General features: G+C 43.2%; 1 protein-coding gene across 1 annotated transcript in view; it reads right to left on the bottom strand.

Annotated features, from left to right (window-relative positions):
- Nucleotides 1–346: 346 nt before the first annotated feature.
- pcdh1a (protocadherin 1a) overlaps nt 347–23,636 on the bottom strand; it is a 77,761-nt gene continuing 54,471 nt past the window's right edge. Inside the window, exon 4 of the mRNA XM_062405758.1 lies at nt 347–4,547. Coding sequence (XP_062261742.1) covers nt 4,174–4,547 — 374 coding nt within the window. The 3' untranslated portion in view covers nt 347–4,173. The remainder of the gene's footprint in view (nt 4,548–23,636) is intronic.

Genomic DNA, 23,636 nt, shown 5'->3' with positions numbered 1-23,636 from the left:
AAGTGCATGATGGGGACTGTGTACTTCTGGCACATTGTTTTTCTGAGTTGAAGTAGTGAACACAGGTCCTGGGACTCTACTACTTCAAGTCCTGGAATGCCGCCCTCTCAATATTCTGGAGCTCCCTGACTATGAAATGAAGCGCTGTTCCCCCACATGACAAGAATCCTAGGTCCTCTTAATGAGCCTGGGTCCTAGACTGAGACACATTTTACACCGTGTAGCTCCAAGGCTGCAAAGCCTCTTATGAAAATGTAACAACCAAAACCTTGTTTAATGCTGAAAAGTGATGAATAGTAATAGAAAGCAAAGAAAAAAAACTGACAGCCTTTTGTTTTTCCCTGAAGTGATTTTTATTACAAAGTTCATGAGGACTTACAGTATTACAAGAGAATTTGTCAACATGCGAAAACAGAACGAAGCAGAACACAGGAGTTTAACAAACTGGTAAGATAAGACGATCCACTGTTCACGATAAACATAAAAACTGATTAAGTCCTCAGGAGGTGGGAGCCGGTGAATGACTACAGTGCAGGCATAGAACGGCCACATTCACACTGATTCAGCAAAGGTCAATCCAACCAAGGCAAGATGTGCACATCTCAAGAAAAACATGTTACAATTTTTATATGCCATCGGCTTTTCTCAGAACTTTTAGAAAGCTTCACTTGTATGTACATAAAACTGTACAAAAACATGGCATCACAAGCATTTTTATCCTATATAAATATACCAACAATTAGGATAACAACTAGATTTCTTTCTTGCAAAGACATATTTTCAAGGCAATTGTCTTTGTTCTAGATGAACAGTGAAAAAAGACGAAATGTTCAGTTAATTTTCAGTTTGTTTGGGAGAGGGCTTTTTTAATATGAACCAGCACTGACATTTCAGAGAGTGAAATTAAAAACGGGGTAGGAAAAAAAACAGAAGAGTAAACAGTTTCTACCAATTATCTTTGGAATTCATGCTAAAATCATTGCCCGCCTGACAGCAGACACATGGTTGTGGAGATCTATGTACACTACACCACCGACGGATTTCTTTATTTTTTCACACAACCAGTTTCCTAAGAGTCTTTGATAGGTACGGAAAATCTAAAAAAAAATAACCCTTTGCCAATTTCACTATAGTAATTTATCCATCTGTCCACAGAAATGATCACCGTACGATACACACCACAGAGAGGGAAAATATACTCAAGTGAACTCAACACTAAATCAATGTTAAGTACAAATTAAACATTACTCAACACACTTTTCGAGTGCGTTTTTGGTGCTTCATGACGTCCTCCTGTTTTCGGTCAAGGAGGACCGATCTGTGTTTGAGAGAGAGAAGTAAACACAGTTCATTCAGCATGAGTTCAAAAGAAAGGTCAGACCCGGTGATATATTGTTCCAGGGGTGAGTAGCGGGAGGTCGTTACCGGCCGGAGTGAAAGAGTCCGACTCATCAAGAGAGAGTGAGAGGGGGGGCAGGGAGGCAGGGGGGAGGGGGTGGTGGTGGGTAATAGGCTCAGGCTTGTTTTTGTGTTGCGGCGGACTTTTAAATCAGACTCCCGTCATTCCATTCGGTGCAACAAGCCGACGATTATGACTTATCTGCTGAGGAGCGAAGCTCGTTTCAATTAATGAACTGGTGATCAAAAAGACAAATCTGATGATACATCCCAGATTCACTAACACGATAAAGCGCGCAACAGGCTGGAATCAGGTTAAGACTTAACGCCGGAGATAAACCCCAGGATTGCGAGAGATTGGTTGTGAATCCGAATGGAGTCAAAAGCCTTTAAATAGATAAAGTTATGATTGCGGCTACGTGACATTGGTTTTATCACTCAGTGCCATCTTTCTCACTTGTCATTAATTCCAGGTCAGCGGTCCTACCCGGTGCTCTCGGCTAGCGAAGCGGCTATTCTCAGCACTGAGAGGGGCGCTCGGGGGAGCCGTGGGGGGTTTAATCACAGTGTATCATGGCTGTTGTTTGAATTTTATTTCAGTCGCTAAATGGCTTTGAAAACGGCATAATGTGCTTTCTCCCCCTCAAGGCAGGATAATCGCCCACCTTATTTAATCATGGCCGTGTCTAGTAATTTCCATATGTTTTCACTTTAATTATTCTAAATGCAGTTTTCAATGGTGGCGTGATGAGGTAAGTGCTGATAAAAATAACCCTTTCATCTGATTGTAGCTCTGCGGGTGGATTTGCATTATCTGGTGGGTGCCTTGTCCTGGGGGTGCTCTCACACATGCCCCAGCTCAGGACTCATTACTCACCCTAATTAGGAAAATGTCCATTTTGGGCTCTTCCAGCCTCACTCAGAGACGCAATCTCACTGTGGAAACACTCCGCAGAGGTGAAAGGTATCTACAAATCTAATCAAATCAATGTTTAATTCAAAGGCGGTGGCTGGCTCTGCGATGTTGTGCGGCAGCCTAGTGTAGTCATCATTAACATCCAATTACTGACTAATATATAGTGTCCTTCAGATGCATTCCTTCACATTCGCCTGGAAAATCGTTGTAAAGGAAGGAAGCCCACGGGCATGCCCCATTTTCTTATTCTGTGTTCAGTAGCCAGAGGAGAAAAAAATGCCTAATAACTTATTAAGCATGTTGTCCTCAATACAAGGATAATCACCATTTACTGGGGTTGAGGTAAATCTGGCCTCAGTCCCGTTTTCCAAAGCTAAGTTTGGACTCAACAATTGTCTACTCTTGCGGAAAATATTTACTGACACTAAACAAATATTCATTTTGAAATCCTTCACCTTATTGACATAGATTCCAAAAAAGTTCTTAAAACCTTCTATTGGTAAAAAAAAAGCACATTATCGGCTAATCCAATTGTTTCTGTGAGTGTGGTGTGTTGACTTCACCTCTGAAGAAGCATATATTGTATATATATATATATATATCGTGAGAAATTACACTTTGAAAAACAACGACGTACTCCGAATGCAGAGCACTCGTCTAGGTTACACCAGCGTGATATCAACTTTTAGCAGTACTCCGTCTCTCCAGTGGCTCTCAACACTCAAGTGCCCTTTCATGTAAATAAGTCATGCATTCATCAGATCCACTGATGCACTTATAGATCACGAGGGGAGAGGACTTTCGAGCTCGAGAGGGAAGGGCCGCCAGCCGGCACGTGGAGCCCGTCTGATTGTCACAGTAGAGGAAAGCGCTCCGGAACCGACACACTGTCATGATTTTAATCGACGGGGTGAGTCACACGCTTTTATAAGAAACACCAATCAGAACGTGTCTGGTGAGCACCCTGCGTTTGGTCACTGTGACTCCGGGGGTGCTGTGGCCAAGTCAACCGTTTTCATGACGAACGATAGGTCACAGTGCTGAGAGTCGGTGGAAATACACAATGTCAGCTGGAATGTTTCCACATAGCTTTCTCCACCAGCGGCAGAGCTCTGCAGGGAGCAGAGGTAAAGGCCATTCTGCTATGATTAGGGGTCGAAGGTGTGTGTGATTGCGGGGAGCGGATAAATGCCTTCCACAATCTCGAGCTCCACCTCAGGAGACGGTTTCAATCAAGTTTAAACAGCAGCAGCAAAGAAAAGCTTAAATATGCTAGAAATTCTGAGGCAAACTTTTTTTTTTTTTTTTGTTTAAGCCGGACAAAAATATATGTAGAACACACCATTCAAATGTATTTACAGCACTGTACATTAAGAGAGACCGTTTCACTTGATTTATAAGTCGTGCCTTTTGTAAGGGCCTGACTGGCTGTCTATGAAATAATAGCTAATGATGGCACAAGAGCACTGATCACAACTTTCAGATTTAAAGAGATCACTTCACAGAATGGGAAATTGGCTAACTACAACAATAACCACTTAGTACTAAAGTAGCAATCACCATCTGCACTTCCTGTGGATCTGTTTGAATTGTATCCTTCAAGATTTTGTATAAATAAATGAGTGAGTGAGTGAGTGAGTGCATCAATTAACTTTGTGGATTTCTTAATAAATATGCTAATAAATTAATAATTTAAGGAGGAAAAATGACAAAAACAAGTGTTCATGCCAGTGATTGAATGAGTCACAGACTATAGTTTCCTACAAAAACGGGCATTGGCTTTAGGGGACAGCCTGTTTCTCCTTCTGATAGTGGGCGTATCTTTCCTCATTCGTGTGCCAATCAGACAATGATAAATCTCACAGGTAAATTTCCCTTTTCGGAGTGTGGGCAGACGGGGAGGGGGTTGGGAACTCAGAGGCTGCGCTCAGGGGCATCTCCTCTAAGGGGCAGTCCTGACTGGCGTCGTGACCGCTGTTGGAATAGGCACTGCGGGAGGGCGGAAGGCGCGACCGGTGCTGCTCCTCGCCACCCAGCCTGGCACTCCCGTTCGCCAGGCGACCCAGGCTCCCTCTCTCCTGGTAAGGCACGAAGGTGGAGAGCTTCGGGGGGTTCCTGGTCTTGCGCACGGGGGAGGGATGCCCGGGCATCCAGCAGGCGTCCGAGTGGCCCAGCTCGCTGCACTCCGGCGTGCAGTTTCCGGTCATCGCCACGTCGGGGAGGGAGCGGATATCTGTGTGAGAAAACAGCACCGTCAGGGCGAGCCTCGTCGTGGTAGAAGTCTGAGCAGCATTCATGAAAGACGAATTCATGAAAAAGGCATTTGTGAACAGAAATGGTGTCATCTAAAACACCCCATGAACCCCCCCCCCCCTCCTTGAGGTCTTTGCAGCTGTTGCTAAGCAGTCAGCAGCAGTTGCTATGTAGCTGTTGCTATGCACTGTGTAATGAGCACTACTCTGTGTGTGTGTGTGTGTGAGAGAGTGTGTGTGTGAGTGTGTGTAGTCCAATAGCCGATGTGCTACATTCAGTAGATAGCATGCTGTGTCTGTGTCATTTACAAGTATCTAAGAGCACTTTGTCCGCTGCTTTTTATAAAGTATACCTCTGTATTGTTAATGTGTTCGGCAGCAACATATTGATTTATATTATATGGGGTTTGTAAGCAGCGAATGGTGCATGGAACATGTGTCAACGTGAAATAATGATTGCAGGAATAAACCTCACACCTCACACACGCGCACCCATATACACACACACTGTAGACATGCAACATTTGGTTACAAAGAGAATGGCTCAGTCCCTTTGGGCAAAACCATTGCTGAATGAGTTATTGATTGACAGAGCTGAAATGAGTTCCCTGCCCTTGATTATCATCCATTTTTTATTCAGCAGCTCCTAATTAAATAAATGGGTCCACGACCCAGTGACCTCATTCTAATGTACAATCTGGTAAAGCTCCAAAATAAGTTTGCTCTAACCATCACTCAAGTACATCACACTCTGTCTGAAAGTAAAGTTGTGCCAGAGGAACCCAGCCTTATTTGTCCAGAAACGTTAAGCTGTCAAACAATGGACTTGTTAAGCAGCCCACCGGTTGACAATCTAAACATAAAGCCAGGATTAAATGGGAATACCAGCAGTCACTTCATCTTTCTTATGCCTTTAGTCTCAGACTGCGGCAGACAATTCTCTGTCTGCGAAGAGAGGACCAGACGCCTGACATCTTTGATGTGCCCGACATGTAAAGTTTTGATTCCTCTGATAAACTGTAGTGTCACAATGAAAGAAAGGCGTCCATCACGGAGTGCTCGGCGTCTCGTCTCGCAGCTGCAGGATGGGAGTCCGAGCGAGAGCAAGTGTATTCACCGCTGCACATGAGACGAGCACAAAGACGTTGCTGCATGCGAATGATGCAACCGCCACAGATGACGTATCAGAGGTGGCGGCGGGGAGAGTTCGCAGCTAACAGAGACAGGCCAGCTTGACAGTAAGCCTACGAGACGGACCATCAGTATTGTGCTCATGACCACTGGCAAGATAATTATCCCACAAAATGTCAGACCTCTGAGGCTAGAGAAAGAAAAAAGAAAAAAAAAACCTGCATCTGGCCCAACAAGGCTTCAATCTATCAGAAGGCAAAGTGAGACAGCTCGTGTGTGTGTGTGTGCTCGGCGCCACTTGAGCTATTAAACTACTTAATGAAAATGAATGGAGGTTTCATTATTCTACATATTTATGTCCAAAATATTAATTTCTCCTGGATAATCCCCTACACAACTGTCCCATTGTTTAGATAAATAATAATTGGAAAAGAAGAATGGACTGCGTGATCTATTGTTGCAGTTAATCTCATTGTTCCTGTAATCCTAAATGGCTAGATGTTTAGGCTATTTAATACATTTACTTCACAATTGAGCAATGTTCAGCTTTATTCATGCTTAATTATTTCATTATGCTTAAGTGGCAAAATCTTCTCTCTGTTTACGAGGTCGATGAATGAACTACATTTTTACGCCTGATTAAGGGAGAAGAAACTGAATTTTGAGCTCTATGAAACGACGGGCAACCGAGTCAAGTGTGCGTGTTTCTGTGTGTGTGTGTGTCTGCACTGCCGGATGCACAATAACTGGAGTTTCATTTTCTCAGCTCCGCTAAGAGCATTGTCTGTATGCATCACTGCGGTGAAATGGACTCTCGCTACCAAACATGTTCACGGGGGAAGAGTCGGGGAGAGCGGCTTGAGGAGTGCGCTCCTCAGCACAAGCACAGTCGTGGAGGCATCTACTCCGACAGGATTTCACACTTGATTAAAACCTCTCCACAGCTTCCAGGAGGTTTACGCCACACCAAGCGGGCCTCGTGTAAAAAATTTGGCGAAGCTACACATATAAAAACCAGTGTGTCGGAAACAAAAAAGAAGGTACGCTTACACAGGTTTTCTGAAACGCTTCACATGTCACAACGGGGCCTATTTCTTTCTTTATGAAATAGGAATGGCCATTAAGTGTGTGGATGTCATAGGGTTCGGTGTGAACCCATGCACAAAAAACTCCCAGTTACTCACATAAATTGACAAATGCTCACATTTGCCTATTTAACGCGTAATGCATGCATAGACTCATTCAGGCATACAGACAGGAGATAAAAAGGCATAAAAGGTTAACGCTGAGTGCCACATCTTCGCTGTCAGTTGGGTTGTTAATTTACTTTGGGGCGAAGGTGTTTTTTTAGAATAGTAATTGGACTTATTTTATGGAATGCCACGCGGATGAAAACATGCAATGTAGCGTGATACCAAGCACTGGTGACAGGACTTAAAGCACATTCTGAACCTCGCTCATCTTCATCAAGGGCCAGAAAATCAGCATTGACAGCTAAATGCGCCGCCTGGCCTGCCAAAGTCTGCCATTTTTCATCCAGTGCCGCCAACGCACATAGTCGCGCGTCATCGAGAGGAGGAATATAGACGCTCTCATGCCAGCCATTTTAGTAGGCCATTACCTTGTCTGTTAATATTTCATCTAAATTTTGTGAGCTTGTATTTATGAACTACCTTTGGCATTTTATGTATACCTACCAGAAAAAGTTACAAACGAGAGGCCTAGATTCAACTGTAACCCGTCACATCAGAGTCATTGTCACTACACACTATCATTAGCATAATAGTGCATACAACTTAAAATCAAGTTCATCTGTGTTACGACAGCATGCTATGATAAGAGTCCAGTTTGTTCTTTTGCATGCACTGACCTTTCTGTCAAACTCAAATCCATCTCTACAAAGACGTACTCAATAGTCAATACTGATTCTTGTACTTTTGTGTCTGCCTCTTGCTGTGGCCATTAGCCAACTGTAGCTGTAGTACCCATGTACTGTGGAGAAGAATACTGTCTGAGAAAAAAAAAACACGCTCACGCCTCACTGCAACAATCGCCGCTTGAATATTTGATGGACACGGGCGAGGCAAATGAGTCAACCGTGAGGTGAAGGAGGAGCCAAAGGCACAGTGGGAAAATTGGTATTTTCTCGCCCTCTCAAAGCTGTTTTCTGCTGTACCCGGGACCTGAAATAAATCTGCTCGCACTCTGGAAAAAAAAAAAAAACTCCTTTAGAGTTTATAGTCTTGCATGTCATGGATGGAGGGCTAAGGTGGACAGTGGAGAACAGATGGGCAAACCACAGCACTATTATGCCAGTGGCTGGAACAGGTTGACTGGATTTAGAGAGCTTGTGATTTGGTTTTGAAGAGCAATGACTCAATGACATGTCCACTTCCTCTCTGCACACCACATTTCTTTTCCTCCAGTGTTAGGGGGGGAAAGATTGCACCTGCAGCTTTCTCCTTATATACTTTGTCGGTTCCATCTGCTTGCTTAAAGCAATATCATGAAAAAAATGAAAAAATGAAAAAGCAAAATAGTAATTTCCACCTTCTACCACCTTCGGTACCACATCAGTAGCCCTCAGTGACGCTTAGGGAAGCTTCTCAAAGTACCACCAATAGCAGTAGCATAGCATGCACTCCACAGTGCACTTACAGAGTGGAGGTACACATAGAGCTTAACCCCCCGGCTGGCAGATACATGCGAGGGGTGGGTTTGCATGCAGCTTGCATCAGGGTGCCAATGGGAGGTGCTGAGTGTCTGAGGCAGGCTTCCTCATCGTCTGATCCCCTGCCCACGGGCATGGGGGAAGCTGCCTCTTCCTGAGATTTCACACTGCTCCTCTCTGTTTGATTGCAGCCTCTCCCCACCGGCTGCTTTCCAGTGTGCGCGCGACACTGCTATGATCGATGGCGAACAAATATGAGAGACCCAGAGCTTGTGGAGGGATAACAGGGAAGAGCAGGGACTATCGTTTGGAAGTGCATGAGCGATATTAATGGTGTATTTGTGGTCCCTGCAAACAGTTTATGTGGCAAATGACTTAAAAGTTCCGGGAAACTAAAGGAAATAGAAGAAATAACCCCACATCTCTGCACACATGAGAGTCTGGTGTTGGCTATCAGTATAATAATTGTGCGAATGCATTCTGTGGTTGTCATTCTCCATGAGGAAAAACAACAAGAAACCAGGGTTTTGTATTTCTTTAGCTATGAAATGTCAAGTCTTGTTATTCAGGAGCTCAGAGCTCTTTCTCACAGTAAGCAGAAGCATCCCAAAAACAATCCTTTTTATATCCGGAGGTGCTTTTTTTTTTTAAGGGTAAAACTTGCCACGAGCACACAAACACAGTGTTGACATGCACATTTTCCTTGCTCGTCGTAATGGAATACAAACCTTAGACCTGCACTTTCACATCTCACCAGCAAAATTACAATGTGTAGGCTTGAAGGCTTTGTCACATTCCCTTTGCAGAAAGTGAGATGTGAGATAAGGCTGCAGTTAACCGGCGTTACAATAGTGCGGTGTTATTCCGCAGGTAATTGATATGCATTTATTCCAAAGCATGTTCTGTGGACCACAGTTCACCTGCCTCCCTTGGATGAGGTTATTTATGATCCTATCATAAATGCATTGTTAATGGATATTGCCATGTTTTTTTGAAAAGGCAGGTTGATAATTCGTAAACTTGTTAATCGTATGGTGGTAACGAGTTAATCACGGAGTTAAACTGTCGACAGAACGTGATGCCCAGGTGAGATGGATGTCTAAGTGTGAGACATGTATCAACGTCTCCTTCACAGATTTGGTAAGGCCCCGAATTCACGGCTTCTTCTCCAGCAGTCGAGCCCTCTCGCTGACAACGGCTGATGAGTGGACATGTCGGCCAGCGGCCCGTCAGGAGGAGCCGCTGTAGATGGTTCAGTGGGTGATGGTACACCTCCTGTCAGTTATCTCACCATTTTGTAGCGGAGTTCCTTTATTTGAAGACTGCCTTTTGCATCACTGCATTTGACAAAGCCTTAGCACCTGCTGACAGATCACACCATGCACCAGCTCCTCCAATTGAGAAGTTGATACGCGGTGTGATATGTCAACCAATTCTAAGGCTTTGTCAAACTGTGACGAGCGCGAGGCGTTGTAGGATCAAATAGATTTCAGAAACCTGGCTGAGGAATGCGAGGGAACGGGGCTAAATGAGAACATAGTCACTTTTGTAAGTAATATAATTGTTTCTCTGCTGGTGCGCGCAGGTGTTTGTGAGAAGCGTGTGTGGAGAACGGCTTCATGCCTCTGCCCACAGCAATATGTCAGGGTTGCTGGCCAATTACTGACTGGAAATTGCATTTTGAACTTTACAACAGAATATTGATCTCCTGCAAATGCAATAGTACAAAAATATGAATCATGAACATAAGAGACTGAGGTTTATGATTATCATGTAAACAACACTTTTTTTGCAATTAACAAAATGGGGCTGCAGGGAAACACCAAATACACTAAATATATTTACAATAATAATGGTATAAAAACAAATGAACCCGGACTACAATGTAATTTGCCTTCTCCTTAGGTCTATTGTTAAAGTGACCTTTGCCTTGAGAAGAAAAGATGGCCACGTCATCTTGCCTGAATCTTTAAACAGAAGAGTCAGCTTGGATAACAAACAGCATTTCTCTATATGCTGTGTTCTATCTCATATTCATGCAGAGAGGGCTTCGGGGACACTCTCAGTAGAATGTGCATGTTGAGTCTAAAACGCATTAGTCAGACATCAGTACCTAAATTTAGAAATTTGCATTTGTTCCTTGGGCCAGTGCAGGTATTTTATTAATGCTGCTCATTTAAATCTTTATTTTGGGCGAGGCCACAATTGATCCAGAAGGAAATCTACCAAGCAGAATTTAAATAGGGTATTAGTAGAGTTAGTACTTGATGTATATTTATATGTGTCTATTAATATGTACGGTGCAATATTAATAATCTATCATATGCCACAAAAACATTATCGTAATTTGTACTATACCAACATGTAATTGAACTTATTTATTTCCAGAGAATAAAATGTGATCGTTTTGTTGAGGTAAAGACTCAGGTCTGGAAACTGCCATAGTGAAGTTTAGACAACGTTAAGTTTGGGTGCCGCTGGCGTCCATTCACCGGGCCAATCTCCTTCCTCTCGTCAACAAACTGGAGGAACTGGTGCTCATCAGGACAAACTCGGACTTTTCACGCTCGGCTGCCTTGTGCTTCACTGAAAGCTGCCTCGGCGAGTCCAGCCCAGACAGCTCATTACAGCTGCCTGGTTCTCATCTCCACTGAGCGGACTGCGCAACAGAGCAATAGGTGGAAACAAGTATAGGTGGGATCTCCTTTTACATTAATAAAGGTAGGTGTAGAGATGTAACTATGTTGAGAAAATAAGACGAGGAATCCAAACTTAGAAACTCTCATCATGAACTGTAAACCCTCTTATCCTCCACGGTTCCTGCAGGTGTTTACATCAAACACACTTGGGCCTGTGTGAGTGAGGCTGTGCAACGCTTGGCTGACCTGATAACTAGCATGGGACATAAACATGCAGACAGATTATTTCAGGTGACTTCATTACACCACATGGGAAAAAAACAAACTGGACCAGAGCCGTACCATATTAAAGGACTCTGTTCTTGTTCGGGACTCCAATCTGTTTTTCATTCATGTTCTCCTGACTCACACACAGAGAATCAAACCAAAAAAATCCTGCGGCAGAGACTGTGAGGAGATGGATCAACAAGGCGAAGCTGGAGCTACTGGCCTGCGTTGACTCACTCACACTGACACTGTACATCAGTTTTTGTGACAACATAATCTCTAGCTTACAGCTAAACGAAAGCAGGTACGTCACCGAGGAGGCTTACCAAAGGGGGGACCACTAAAAATAAAAATGAACTTTATTCATCCTGCATTTTTCAAAGCAAAGTTACGAAGTGCTTTACACGGTTTTAACTTAACAAAATACCACAGAAGAGAGGGAAATAAAGCAGTAAATAATACATTATTAAAATCAAATATAACAATATCAACAATGATTTGGGGTTTATACTAAAGTGAAACAGATTGCACTTAACAGAACAACGGTGAACCAGAATTAATAAGTAGGTTTCCTGAAAAGATTTTGAAAAGCGTTTTGAGAAGGGATTTAAAAGGAGGCCAGAGACACAGAGACTCTGTTCACACCAGGCATTAAAATGCTTCTTGGGTCCCAGCACCCAATCACAAGTGGACAGGTCTTCCTACACCAGTTCACATGTAGCATTAGAATGCAACTCCACATGTGTCTTGACTGACAACTTGTGATCCGATCTTGGATTTCTTTCCCCACTCTATATGCAAATAAACACATAATTTCCATTTGCAAGGACCAAATGCATTGCTCTTTTTAACCAGTGAAGACAGGAATTAACTCACCATGCCCAGAGTGTCAGAAATTAAAAAGACGAAGAAGCAGAAATGAAAACAACACAGACCCCGCTCTACACTTTGGTATGCTCCAGACAAATTAGGAATTATCAGGCAGATTTCAGTTCAGTGTTCAAAACTATCATCACAGAAATCTTCCTCTCTAAACTCCCCCAGCTCACGGTGATAGCCTGTACCTGTCAGGGGATCAGCAGCCTCCTGACAGGACGCAGCAGGTGAGACTGGGGAAAATCACATCCCGAAGCTGGACAGCCTGCACCAGGTGCCCCCCCGGGATCACTGCCTTCCCCACTGCACCTAAGAAAACCTGTCTGTTAACCTTTGGAAATGTGCAGATGACAAAACAGTCATCAGACCGGTCCTTGACAGTGACGAGTCTGCTTCCGGACAGGAAGTAAGGGAGCTGGCCCTCTGACATGGTCACAACAACATGGCATTGAACACGCTTTTAAGAACCGGTTAGATGACTATGGAGCACTTTGTCCTCTGTGGAATTGATCAGGTACCTGGGATCAAAAGTACTCCAAAAATTATTATTAAGGGATGTGCTTGCACCATTGCTGCAGTTCTACACTGCAGTCACTTAGTAGGTTATCTGTGCTTCAATTACTGTCTGGTTTGCCTGGGCCACTAAACAAGACAAGTAAAGGCTACAACAGACAGGTAGCCTTGCAGAAAATGCCATTAGTGCCGACTTGCCCACCATCTAGTACTTGTGCACCTCCAGAATCAGAAGTGTCCAGGAAGCACCACTGCAGAATTCTCACACCTTGGATTCCACCCGTTCTGACTGTGTGGTAGGTGTTGAAGATCATTGAACAACAATACGGCCAGACAAAAGAAGAGTCACTCAGATAAACAGTTATATATAAACAATCTATCACACACAATAACCAAGTATTACTAAAACATTCACTTATTCAATTAACTTTTAACTCACATTGTGAAAAGCCTTTAATTAGTTGTTATCACTTAATAATCACTTAAATAGAAGTACAGTCTATTTATAGTATATGGACATGCACATGTAGGATGCACATAAACAAATGATAGTAACCTATTACACTTTCCAATTTATATCTATTTCAGCACATTCTCACACCTTATATCACAGTTTTCTACTTCTTGATTTGTTGATTGTATGTTGTGTCCGTGATTGGTTGTACTGGTTTCAAGATAATTGCTGTGTGTTTGCGTTTATTTACCTTAGCTCAGCTTTGTTGTTCTCATTCCTACTGCGTGTCAAAGTGTATTTCCCTTTACATTATTATCAGTATCATGTACTGTGTAATTACATTGAGAGCCAATGGAAACAGATTTATTCTATGTACAAACAAACTCGGCCAACAAAGCATTCATTGTGTGTGAGAAAAGCTACAGAAAATATATACTCAAATCCTGTCGTGTTGAGCTGTGTGTGGTCGCTCAATTAATCTTTTTTGTTTGGACTCCATTGTTACTCCATTACAAATTCTGTACATCTAAAGGAAAGAAATCGTTCAAGAACTGGTGACGGCTCTGATGTTAGGAATCAGGAAAAATTGAACATCAAATATGTTTTTTTGTCAAGACTGTGACAAATGTATTGGTAAATGTTGTCTTGATAATTAAACAGCTTGTTTTATCACCCAGCCCTTCCCTTATTACTGCATGACACTGACTTGAGGAGTCACCAGTCTATTCTCGTCTCACACCCAAGCCTTCTATCTACTACATGAGCACAAAGCAGATGTTTTCTTTTGTAACAGCAGAAATGGTCCCACTGTTCATATTCATTGTATTTTAAGCTGTTTAATTTTTACTTACACTAAGAGCAATGGACTTTTCTACTCAGGTCTTAAAATGGTACAGTTTTTATCTCCGTTAGCCGGCCACATCCTGCCTCCATTCAAACCATTGCAGAATTGGTCGATTCAAGTAGAAAATGCTTTTTCTTTTGTTTTCACAACGTAGAAGGATGAATGACTTTAAAGGGAACTGACATTTGGACCGGACGTTAATGAAGCCCAGCGAAGGTTCAGTAAGGAATAATGTCTTCTTCAATATGCCTCCTCAAGTCATGCACAGTTCCCGAAAACTCTTGGTTCTACAAACTCATTCTCTCCTTTCATCCAATCACAACCTGACACTCTCGCCCTGAGTCAGTCACTTGTAAGCTGTCAAACTTTAAAACGTTCTGCTCTCGCTCCTGTCATTCAGCTGTCAGTTCAGTACAACGATCAATGAGTGACCCACCCTTTACCCCTGCACCCCTCAACTCTGAATACCCAGGCATCTCCCTTTAAACTGTCCAACTAGAAACCTTCATGAGACTTCGCAACTTCCTGCAACATTCCTCACTATAACCATTGGGGTTCCGACCCGGGTGGGAACTCTCCTCTGTATCTGAAACACCTAATTCACAGCATTGCTACTATGGTGTTCTACTTCCTGCTTGGGCCTCAGCACCAACGTCTATTCCTGTTGCTCATGATAAATAAGATGTTAGTCTAATTTACTCATTCTTATTTAAAAGTCTAACCTGATTGATTTGGATTTATCTTTTAGTAATAGTGAATAATTGTATGTACTGACATGTACAACTGATGTCTTCCATGATCTTTTTGTTGTTCTTTCTCCCCTTTCGATCAAGAAGTTAGCTCTTCGCTAATTCTGCCTTTGATCTTCACAGGCTGCAGTGTGAGGCCTTGTTAACGGACATTAGCTGCTAATTATCTTATACCTGCATAGACGTCCAAACAGAAACTTGAAATGATCAACACGGCTTCAGAGGGTTCCTCTACTCTGTATTGACAACATTCTCTGTGTCTGGTGGACTACACAGCCTTGCCTACGGCCGTGTTTGTTCTAGCACAACTTATCACTTGATCATACATCGTATCTTTTAACAGAGCTGCGCAGTTTGGAGGCATTCCAGGCAAAGTACATGCTTGCTATATAACCAGAAATGATATGAAAAGATAGCTGATGTAAAAGGTAATACACGGAGATTTAAATAATACTGTCACAGGAGGTGCATGGTTTTCATGCCAAGTATGGCCAAACACCAATGTAATCTCACAAAATCCGATTTTTAGAATCATGTAAGCAGTCCGTGCAGCGGCTAAATCATGACCCTGCAGAGGCAGAGCTTTATTTGACCGTCGTCTGTAGATAGAGTTGCTGCATGACTGACAATTCTCTGGTAGAGTCAGCATACTAAAGCAGTCAGACGGAAAAAAGCTCTCTTCCCACAATGCTCTGAACAATACAGCTATGCATTTGGAGCAGGACAATTCAAATACACAACATGATGAATAATGAAAATTGCCATTTGTGTAGCAGAGAGGCCACCATGGCAATCTTCCCATGCCGCTCTACCCATATATATCCTGTGGCAGGCAATAGCTGTTCTGACAAGACTTTTGATTAAAGGAATGGAAGAAAAAACATCACATGGAATCAATAGCATGATTCAATGTACTGTATAATTATTAAGGGAAATCGCACATTTCCGTCTTTAAATACCGACTTAAAGAGGAATGCAAAGCACAGAAGGCAGCAGGGGGTCATCATGTCGGCTTCGGAGGCCAGCGTGATTCCGCCGTCCCCTGTTGTTCCTCACTGATTTATTGCTTTCAGCCGCTTGTATCTGATTGACTTTTACAGGCTTTGGCTTGATGTAGAAAGAGCCAACATTCTTGTTCTTTGAAGTTGTCAAAACCCACCGGCAGGAATAATTACCCGGCACAATAACACCTTTGACCTGATATTTGTTAAGATGTGTGAGTGCGTGTGGGGGAGGGGGCACTTTGGCATATCTGGGGGCCGCCTATTTTGGTTGATTGAATGAGGACCACACCTGCACTTAAGTGCCGTCTAGTGTATTAATGGGGCATTGAATGGCAATATAAATGTTTTATCACCTTAAAATAACATCAATGGACAGGACATATGCAGCATTATCAGATAATAAAATGAAAATTTAATGAACTGATGGCTAAATGAGGTCATACACACAGCGGAGTAGTCTGGGCATGTCTGCAGCCCCGGATGTGCATGTTTGGCAGAAAACAGACCTTTCAGCGATTTTCTTTTTTGACAAATTGGGTATATTCACTGTGCTTTTGGGCCATGTAAATGTGGCTGCTGATGAGCTACATCGGGGCAATCAAGTGCAAGGGAGCCATCGTAATAACAACAACAAAGTGGAGAGAAAGTAAGAGATGGAGAGAAAAAAATAAATACAGCAAATGCACATCAAGACTAAACATTGCTGTCACTTTTTTTTTACGAAAGTGGCTGCTCGCGCCATCTGTTTCTTCAGTGCCTTCGGTGGCTGCATGTTTGGAACAGTATCTGGCCTGAAGATGAGGTACACATCAAACTGGACACTTCATCAAGATGAGTGACAAGTGCTAGGGCCTTGCAACATGACCATCTGAGACAGGGTAACACAAAGGTTAAGGGAAAAGATGAAAAAACACATGATTGCTTTACGTAAAACGGTGACCATGGATTTGCACGGTGATAAATGTCTGTTGTTGCAGCTCTGTATTCTCAAAGTGACAAAAACGAAAGTTACATTTTCACAATAGAGTCAAGCGCGCTCTCTAATTAGAGCACAAATGCAGAAACAAGCCGCATCATCATGCAGTATTCTGTCTGAATTACTCTCCTTTTGGCTTGAGAACAAGGGCTCTTAGGAGACGCCTCGCACCAGAAAGTAGGTTTAAAAGTGAGCGTGGAAAGCCGGAAATTTTTCGAAGTTGGGAAATAATTATCAAGATGTGGCTTTAAAAGAAAAAAAAGAAGCTGTCATGTCATTGTAAAAATGTGTTGATGTCTTTGTGTAGAAGTGAGGAAAAAAAAAACTGTTCTCTCATCTAAAATGAGTAACACTTGGCCGTGAGGTTAAGCATGACAGATTCCAGTGATTTTCTCTTTGCTGAAGGCACGCAGGATATTGACTGCATGATATACCATGTTAACACAAAATTGCAAATTAAGAATTGATCCTCTCACCAGGAGGATATTTTCATTTCTAAACAAACGGGGGAAATGCAAAGATAAGCAAACAAACCCAAAAGTATCGGGCCGCTCTATTTTGGTGTTAAGGTAATTTCCACTTTAACAGGATGTATTCCTCACTGAGTTGGCAAAGTCCTTAAACGGCAAAGAATTCTAAGATATCCTCAACTGACTGTGAGAAAGCTTTAAAGCTAGAGCGGCTCCATTCCTCTGTGACTCACTGGAAATAAGGAAATGCATGTCAGACCCATACAGTACAATTCCAGTCCCTCAAGTGCCATCCATCATTGAAGGGCAGAACACTAGTTAGAGGGAGGTTCAGCGGCTCTCGGTCCCCATCACACTATGATGGAGAGATGACCCCCGGGGCCTTTCTCTGATGCCGGCTTCAGCTGCCCGACCATCTGAGGCTAAAGTGGATCTGGCCCCCAGCCAGCATCCCCTGCCCAATGCACATCGCTCTACCTGCTCTACGAATCACATCTGGGGTGAGACTGGGTAAGACCCACTGAGAGCCACAGAGCCCCACCGCCACTTTCTATTTCTGCCTCCATTAAAGTTTCAGCTCGGGATCTTGTGGACCTTTACGAGTGGACACTGTTAAAAGGAGTGTCTTTCATGGCTGCGACTGACACCGGGCTAATTAAGACATTTTTCTTCTCCGGTGTCTTTATAAACTTGTACTTTCAAGCCGGAGTCTCTCCCATTACCACCTCCAAACCTGCTGCTTCAGCATGCTGTTGCCCGGACTCGCTGGCGTGGCAAGAGAAGGCAGTGTACTATCCAATTTTTGCCTAAGTACAGAGAGCCATCCACTTTTGTTAGAGTAATACATGAGCACATCTAAAGCTTAGGGATACTGGCTTAGCCACACTGGCTCGCTCATTCATTTTACAAGCTTAGTGCTAAAACTGGAGATTGTGGCAGCAATGGCGTTAAAAGCACTATTTATGGAGCCTAATGTGCGCTTATATGTGTGTACTCTACCTTTTGGCCATGACTCAGAACACTCATATGGCTTTTTCGTACATGCAAATTGAACTGAGTGGGTTTTATAGACCTCAATTACAAAAGAGCAAAAGGGAATCTGTCCTGAGGAAATGTTAAAGAAATCTTCCACTGAATCTCTTTAGAGTTTTGCTGTTCTCTTTTTCAAAAAATTATTCAAGACATTAAAATATCTCTTTTAATATTTAACATTGGAACTTTTCTTCCCTAATGTAAAATACCCAAATGTAAACTATATATTAACAGGGCAGGTACCCACGCGCAATAATATAGCAGGTCCTGATACAATCATGCTATTAACAGTGAAGATTTCGACTCAGATGGTCACAATGATGAAAGTACAGAGAGATCACCTTTATGTGCAAAAGACAGTGATATGGAATTGAATGTAAGAGGTGGATTCGAGGAGATAATAGGATTTCTGCTCTGGCTCCATCCACATTTCACATGTTACCGCGCAATAAGAGACAATAAGCAAACTCCTTTCTTTGCTGCAGTTAATGGTCCGCGCTGTGATACCATGTCCTTTCTTTCATCTAGCCCTGTTCAAATGTCTGGCCCAGCTGAGATCCTTTGACAAAAGCCGTAATGTGTGCACCCAAAGTTTTGGGATGTCGGTCGTATTGTTAGTGACCACACAGGCGAAAGCACATTTTCAGATTCACATTGGGTGAAGGGAAATCCATGCACGTTCAAAACTGTGACAAGTTGACACATCATCAGTTCCATTTTGGATTCAGCTGCATTGTCCTATAAAGCCACCACTGGTACAGTAAACCATTGTTCATGGTGTGAAAGCCGTATTCAGGTTAGAGAGTTTAATTCTGCTCCAGTAAGGCTCGTCCATTAACCTATTTGTTCCAAAATAAAATTACAAACAATCTCGGTGATGGGGAGGCAAACAACGGCAGCTGATGTGAGCGGAGCATAATGCGTGTGCAACAATAAGCTCGGGATATATGCGGATTACTCGTGACAACTTGCCTCGAGGGAGCACTTGTTGGGACTCTTTCCCACAGAAGCGTCCACAAAACTGCAAGTCCCTTGACCTTTCACTTTTACGGTAGGCCGGTCTGCTGGTTCGGGACTGGCATGGTCTGCTCCACTCAAAAGTACAAACAGACAGGGACTCTGACAGGGAACATGGACATCTTCTTGAGGAAACCCACACCCTTGCATCGGCACTCTGTATTGGTGCCCGGGCAGGGGCCCAAGCCACCACTCATGGGACAAACAAGCCCCATTAGGCTGATGTTACGACTCTCAGTTTCTGCAAACGCTTTCCTCACATTTTTTTGTTTGTTTGAAATAATTCTCTCACTGTAACCTCATTATATTATAGAAGTGATGGCTAAGTGATGGTGGTACCATGTTGGATGACTTCAGTTCCAAAGAATAAATACACAACATTACATGCATTGTCAAGAAGATCTAAGGCCCGGAAATACAAGCATTACTAAAGAACTTTATTATAATGTAAATGCACATTTATTCAATTTGATCTCAGCCTTCTCTATAGCCCATATGGCGGCGAGTCCGTGCAGGGGGAGATGCAGGCGGACCTCACACTGGGCAACCGGCCACATCCAAATTCCTCCATCTGTGGCCAGTTGACTGTGTGTGTGGGAATGTGTATGTGTCTGTGTTTGCACGCTGGTACCAGTCTTCAATCCACCTGTGTCCTATCAGAGCTGGCCCCCATATCACAGCCAAGATGCCTAACCACTGATCCCCAGAAGAGTGATTATTATGTGGGTTGGACTGGACATGACAGGATTGCTGGTCAAACTTGTGTCCCAAGAACAGAGGGGAGGCCTATCATAGGTCCCGGCTGAATCATACCCAGGGTTCTGGGGCAGCTGGAGGTTAAACCGGTTCTGAGTGATGGAGCTCAAAATACGCACAGTGGCTTGGGCTAATATTGTTTAGTATGCGGAATACATTTTTTTATCAGTTGTTGTGAAATATCGACTGGCGAAATCCCTTCTTCCCTACCCTCTGATTGGTAGAAATATAACTGCAGCCCCATGAAGCCCTGCAGTGAATAAAAGTCACAATTTTAAACATCAGTCTACTTACTCTCAAATTACTGTAAATTAGCCTCGGGGGGGGGGGGGCAACAACCAGTATTTTGGGACTTCTGATGCAGACTTCTAAGTCATTTGCTGGATAAATATAAATATATAAACGCAAGAACAGCATCTATTTAGAGTGCTTTGTTAATTTAATAGCCATGAATGGGACTAGTGACAAACACTCTAAATTACTTTGACACGGCCACTATTTGCAATCTGATCAGCAAAGTCTGAGACACACAGGATGGACAGATTGGACAAACCAGCCTCCTTCTGATTTCACTGAGGACGACTAATCATGCATCTTGACGGCGAGCAGACATACAAGATAAGCAGTTTTCATGCTGTCTACAGCAATCAATTTAAAGAGAATTACAGAGCTCAGTGATTATGATGAGAGTCTATTAAAGTAAAATAGCACTGTAATCAAAATGATTTAGCGACTCGGGGTGCGGTGCAACACCAACCAATAGGAAGAAATGCACACACTCATGCACGCACACAGTCATGTCCATATTTTCAAAGGACATTATTGACTTAAGTTCATTTCTTAGAGATCAATCTAACATTAACCATAACTACTACTTGCTTAACCAGAATTAACCTAAACCTCTTTCATTAAGGACACGCACACAAATCCCAATAACGTGAGTGTACGAACAGATTTAGGTCCCCAGAACATAAGTAATACACAGACCACACACACAATCCTGTACGCACAAAATGTAAGCACACACACACACATGCATGTGCCCCTGATGAATAAACATTGCCGATGAGATGAACCAACAGTTGAGCAATGCAACACGCGTGAACATGAGAGTGGAAAATACACATGGGGATACTGAAATGGAGTGCACTCTAACACTAAGCCTGAAGATAGGAATTAAAATTAAAAAAAAAGGAGAGGGTGGGGGAAGCAGCCATTCAGGCGTACGGGAAAAAAGGAAGTCCAGAAATGAATTGCTGCAGATCCGGCAGCATAGATGTCATATATTAGAAATTTCATTACGGTTGTTTGAAACTACTCTTAATTCCAAAGCCAGTAATCATGCGGGAACAACGTTGATGTCTACATCAGTGGACCGTGAAGTCTGACTTTTTTTTCTTTCTGCAAAGGTATAATAAGGAATATATACGGTATATAAATCAATAAACCCCTCTATCAGCTATACTGTTTATACTTTAAGAGTTACTGGGGTTGCGGGAGAGAATCCCAATTCACACTGGACAAGCCGGCAACATCCAATATGGATTTGTCTTTGGACTGTGTGTTGAATTGGAACCAAGAACATTTCATATATATATACTAGTTTCTAACTTTAAATTTGGAACATCTAGAATAAAGACATTGCATATAATGGCATGCCCTTCCAGTGGGAGGACCGGGCTCATGCCCTTGCAGAAGTTGACCTCATTGCAGACAATGAAGGTCTGACTGATTCCATATTTTCACCAAGCGACGAAACTAGAATGGATCACAAGCTGTACATCACGCTCTGCTGTGGGCCATTGACACTCACTCAACATGCAGATTCAGCGCTGTCAGCCCACAACAAAACAAACGTCCACGTCAATATTTCTCAGGCCAAGCGATGGAAAGACTGACAGTCTGAGGTTCATATATTGAGTTTTATCCAACTTAAGCGGAATGACACATCATGCTCACCTCCCCATTTTTCGCCTGTCACTCATCTGCAACTGCAATGAATAAAGCTCCGCACCAGTACCTCCTGTCACCCTGTCACTCAAACCCTTTAAAAAAAAAAGACGTCACGTCACTGTTCAGGTGGAGCCGGGGAGGGATTCCTCTGTTGGGTTTGAGTTTTCTGTCTAATCCCTCATTTTATGCAGGCTCTCTGTTATCTCCCCGATGTCGGAATCACATTTTAATTAGGTTTACCTTCAGTTAGTGGCTCATCTTTTGCATCTCGCTGCCCTACGTGCTCTACCTATGGGCTTTGCCTCCTTGTCGGAGTCCTCGCTCTGGCTATCTAACATCTCCCCCCCCCCCCCCCCCCCCCCCATCTTGTGCCATCTTTTCATCCTCTAACTGCTCCATCTTCCCTCACAATCTTGCTCTCGTGCTGCTGACAACAAAGATCACCTCGTCTGACAGAAACCTGTGTTCGGCAGATAGCAAGAGAAGCACAATAAACACTTACAACAGTAGAAACGTGGGGGTAAAAGAAGAAAATGCATATCTGACACACGTTGTCGGGAAGAAATGCGGTCGACAGCTGGCTTCTGGGCTATAAACATAAAACTATTCATTAAACGGGATGTTAAGAAATCTCTGACCTCTGCAGAGCCGGAGGGAACATTGACAGGACCTACACGCCCACCATCCCCGCATGCACTTGAAATATGGTGTCACTAATTGACATCCACGAATAAACAGTAAACATTTGCAATAGAGATGAATAAGCCAGCTAATGAGACCCAGCACACTTGTCGAGGGAAGAGGCAATGCATCACAATGCAAGACACCACTAATAATAGAACTTTGTCGTCTGCTGTTTTGGCGTGACAGTGACACATTTTAGCCTTTGATACCGCAACACTTTGCTACTGGGAGTGCTTGAGACTGAAATAGGATTTTTTTTTCCCTTCTCTCATCACTTTAAAACAGGAAAAAAGCAAGAAAATCTTTCCGCACTTGGAACGTACAGTCCCATTGACAAAAGATAAATCTGTGTCTCTTTCACTCGGACAGTGACAAAGTAACTGTCAGTGTTGATCAACAGCTCTATCAAGTCCATGCTGATACATGCCCCGTTTTGCACAGGGCAGTGAGCGCCTTGTTACGCACCTCCAAAATCCATACCCTGTGCTCGGGGAAAAAGGAAGAGTGTGCGTTAAAAGAGCAAACTACCACACTAGACAAATATAGGAAGAAAGTTGAGATGGTCAAGGTGAGCAGGGAAACATCACCATGTAAAAGTGACTAATCCAGAGAGCGGGGCAATGCACAAAATACTATAATAACTGGAAATGCACCATGTGAATCACTTATCATCGTGTGTTACAAGGCAGGTAATGAATTATGTTTGGCAGCTTAAGGCGGCAGGAATGGCTGGCAGATGCCTGGCAGCTACGGCGTTGGCTATGAATTTTTCCTTTTTTTTCTTTTCTTTCTCACCCTAATATGGACCTGTGCTGGGACCATCAGTGGTCACCCCGTGGATTGATGGCTCCTGCACACCTAAGCTGCAGAACAACTCGGATCCAACTGGAGGCGAGGCGCTGCTTTGAGTAAACACAGCGTTGTCTGCACAGATGTCATGGTTCAGATTTATTTAGAGGGCAAATGCTCCATTAGTTGGGCCTTTTAATTAGCACACTTGTGAGGGAGGGTCATTAAGGATGTCTGACAGAGGA

The sequence above is a fragment of the Platichthys flesus genome, chromosome 15 (genome assembly GCF_949316205.1).
Source record: "Platichthys flesus chromosome 15, fPlaFle2.1, whole genome shotgun sequence".
Lineage (NCBI taxonomy): Eukaryota > Metazoa > Chordata > Actinopteri > Pleuronectiformes > Pleuronectidae > Platichthys > Platichthys flesus.
Note: the sequence above shows the minus strand (reverse complement) of the source record. Positions and strands in the feature narration are given on the sequence as shown.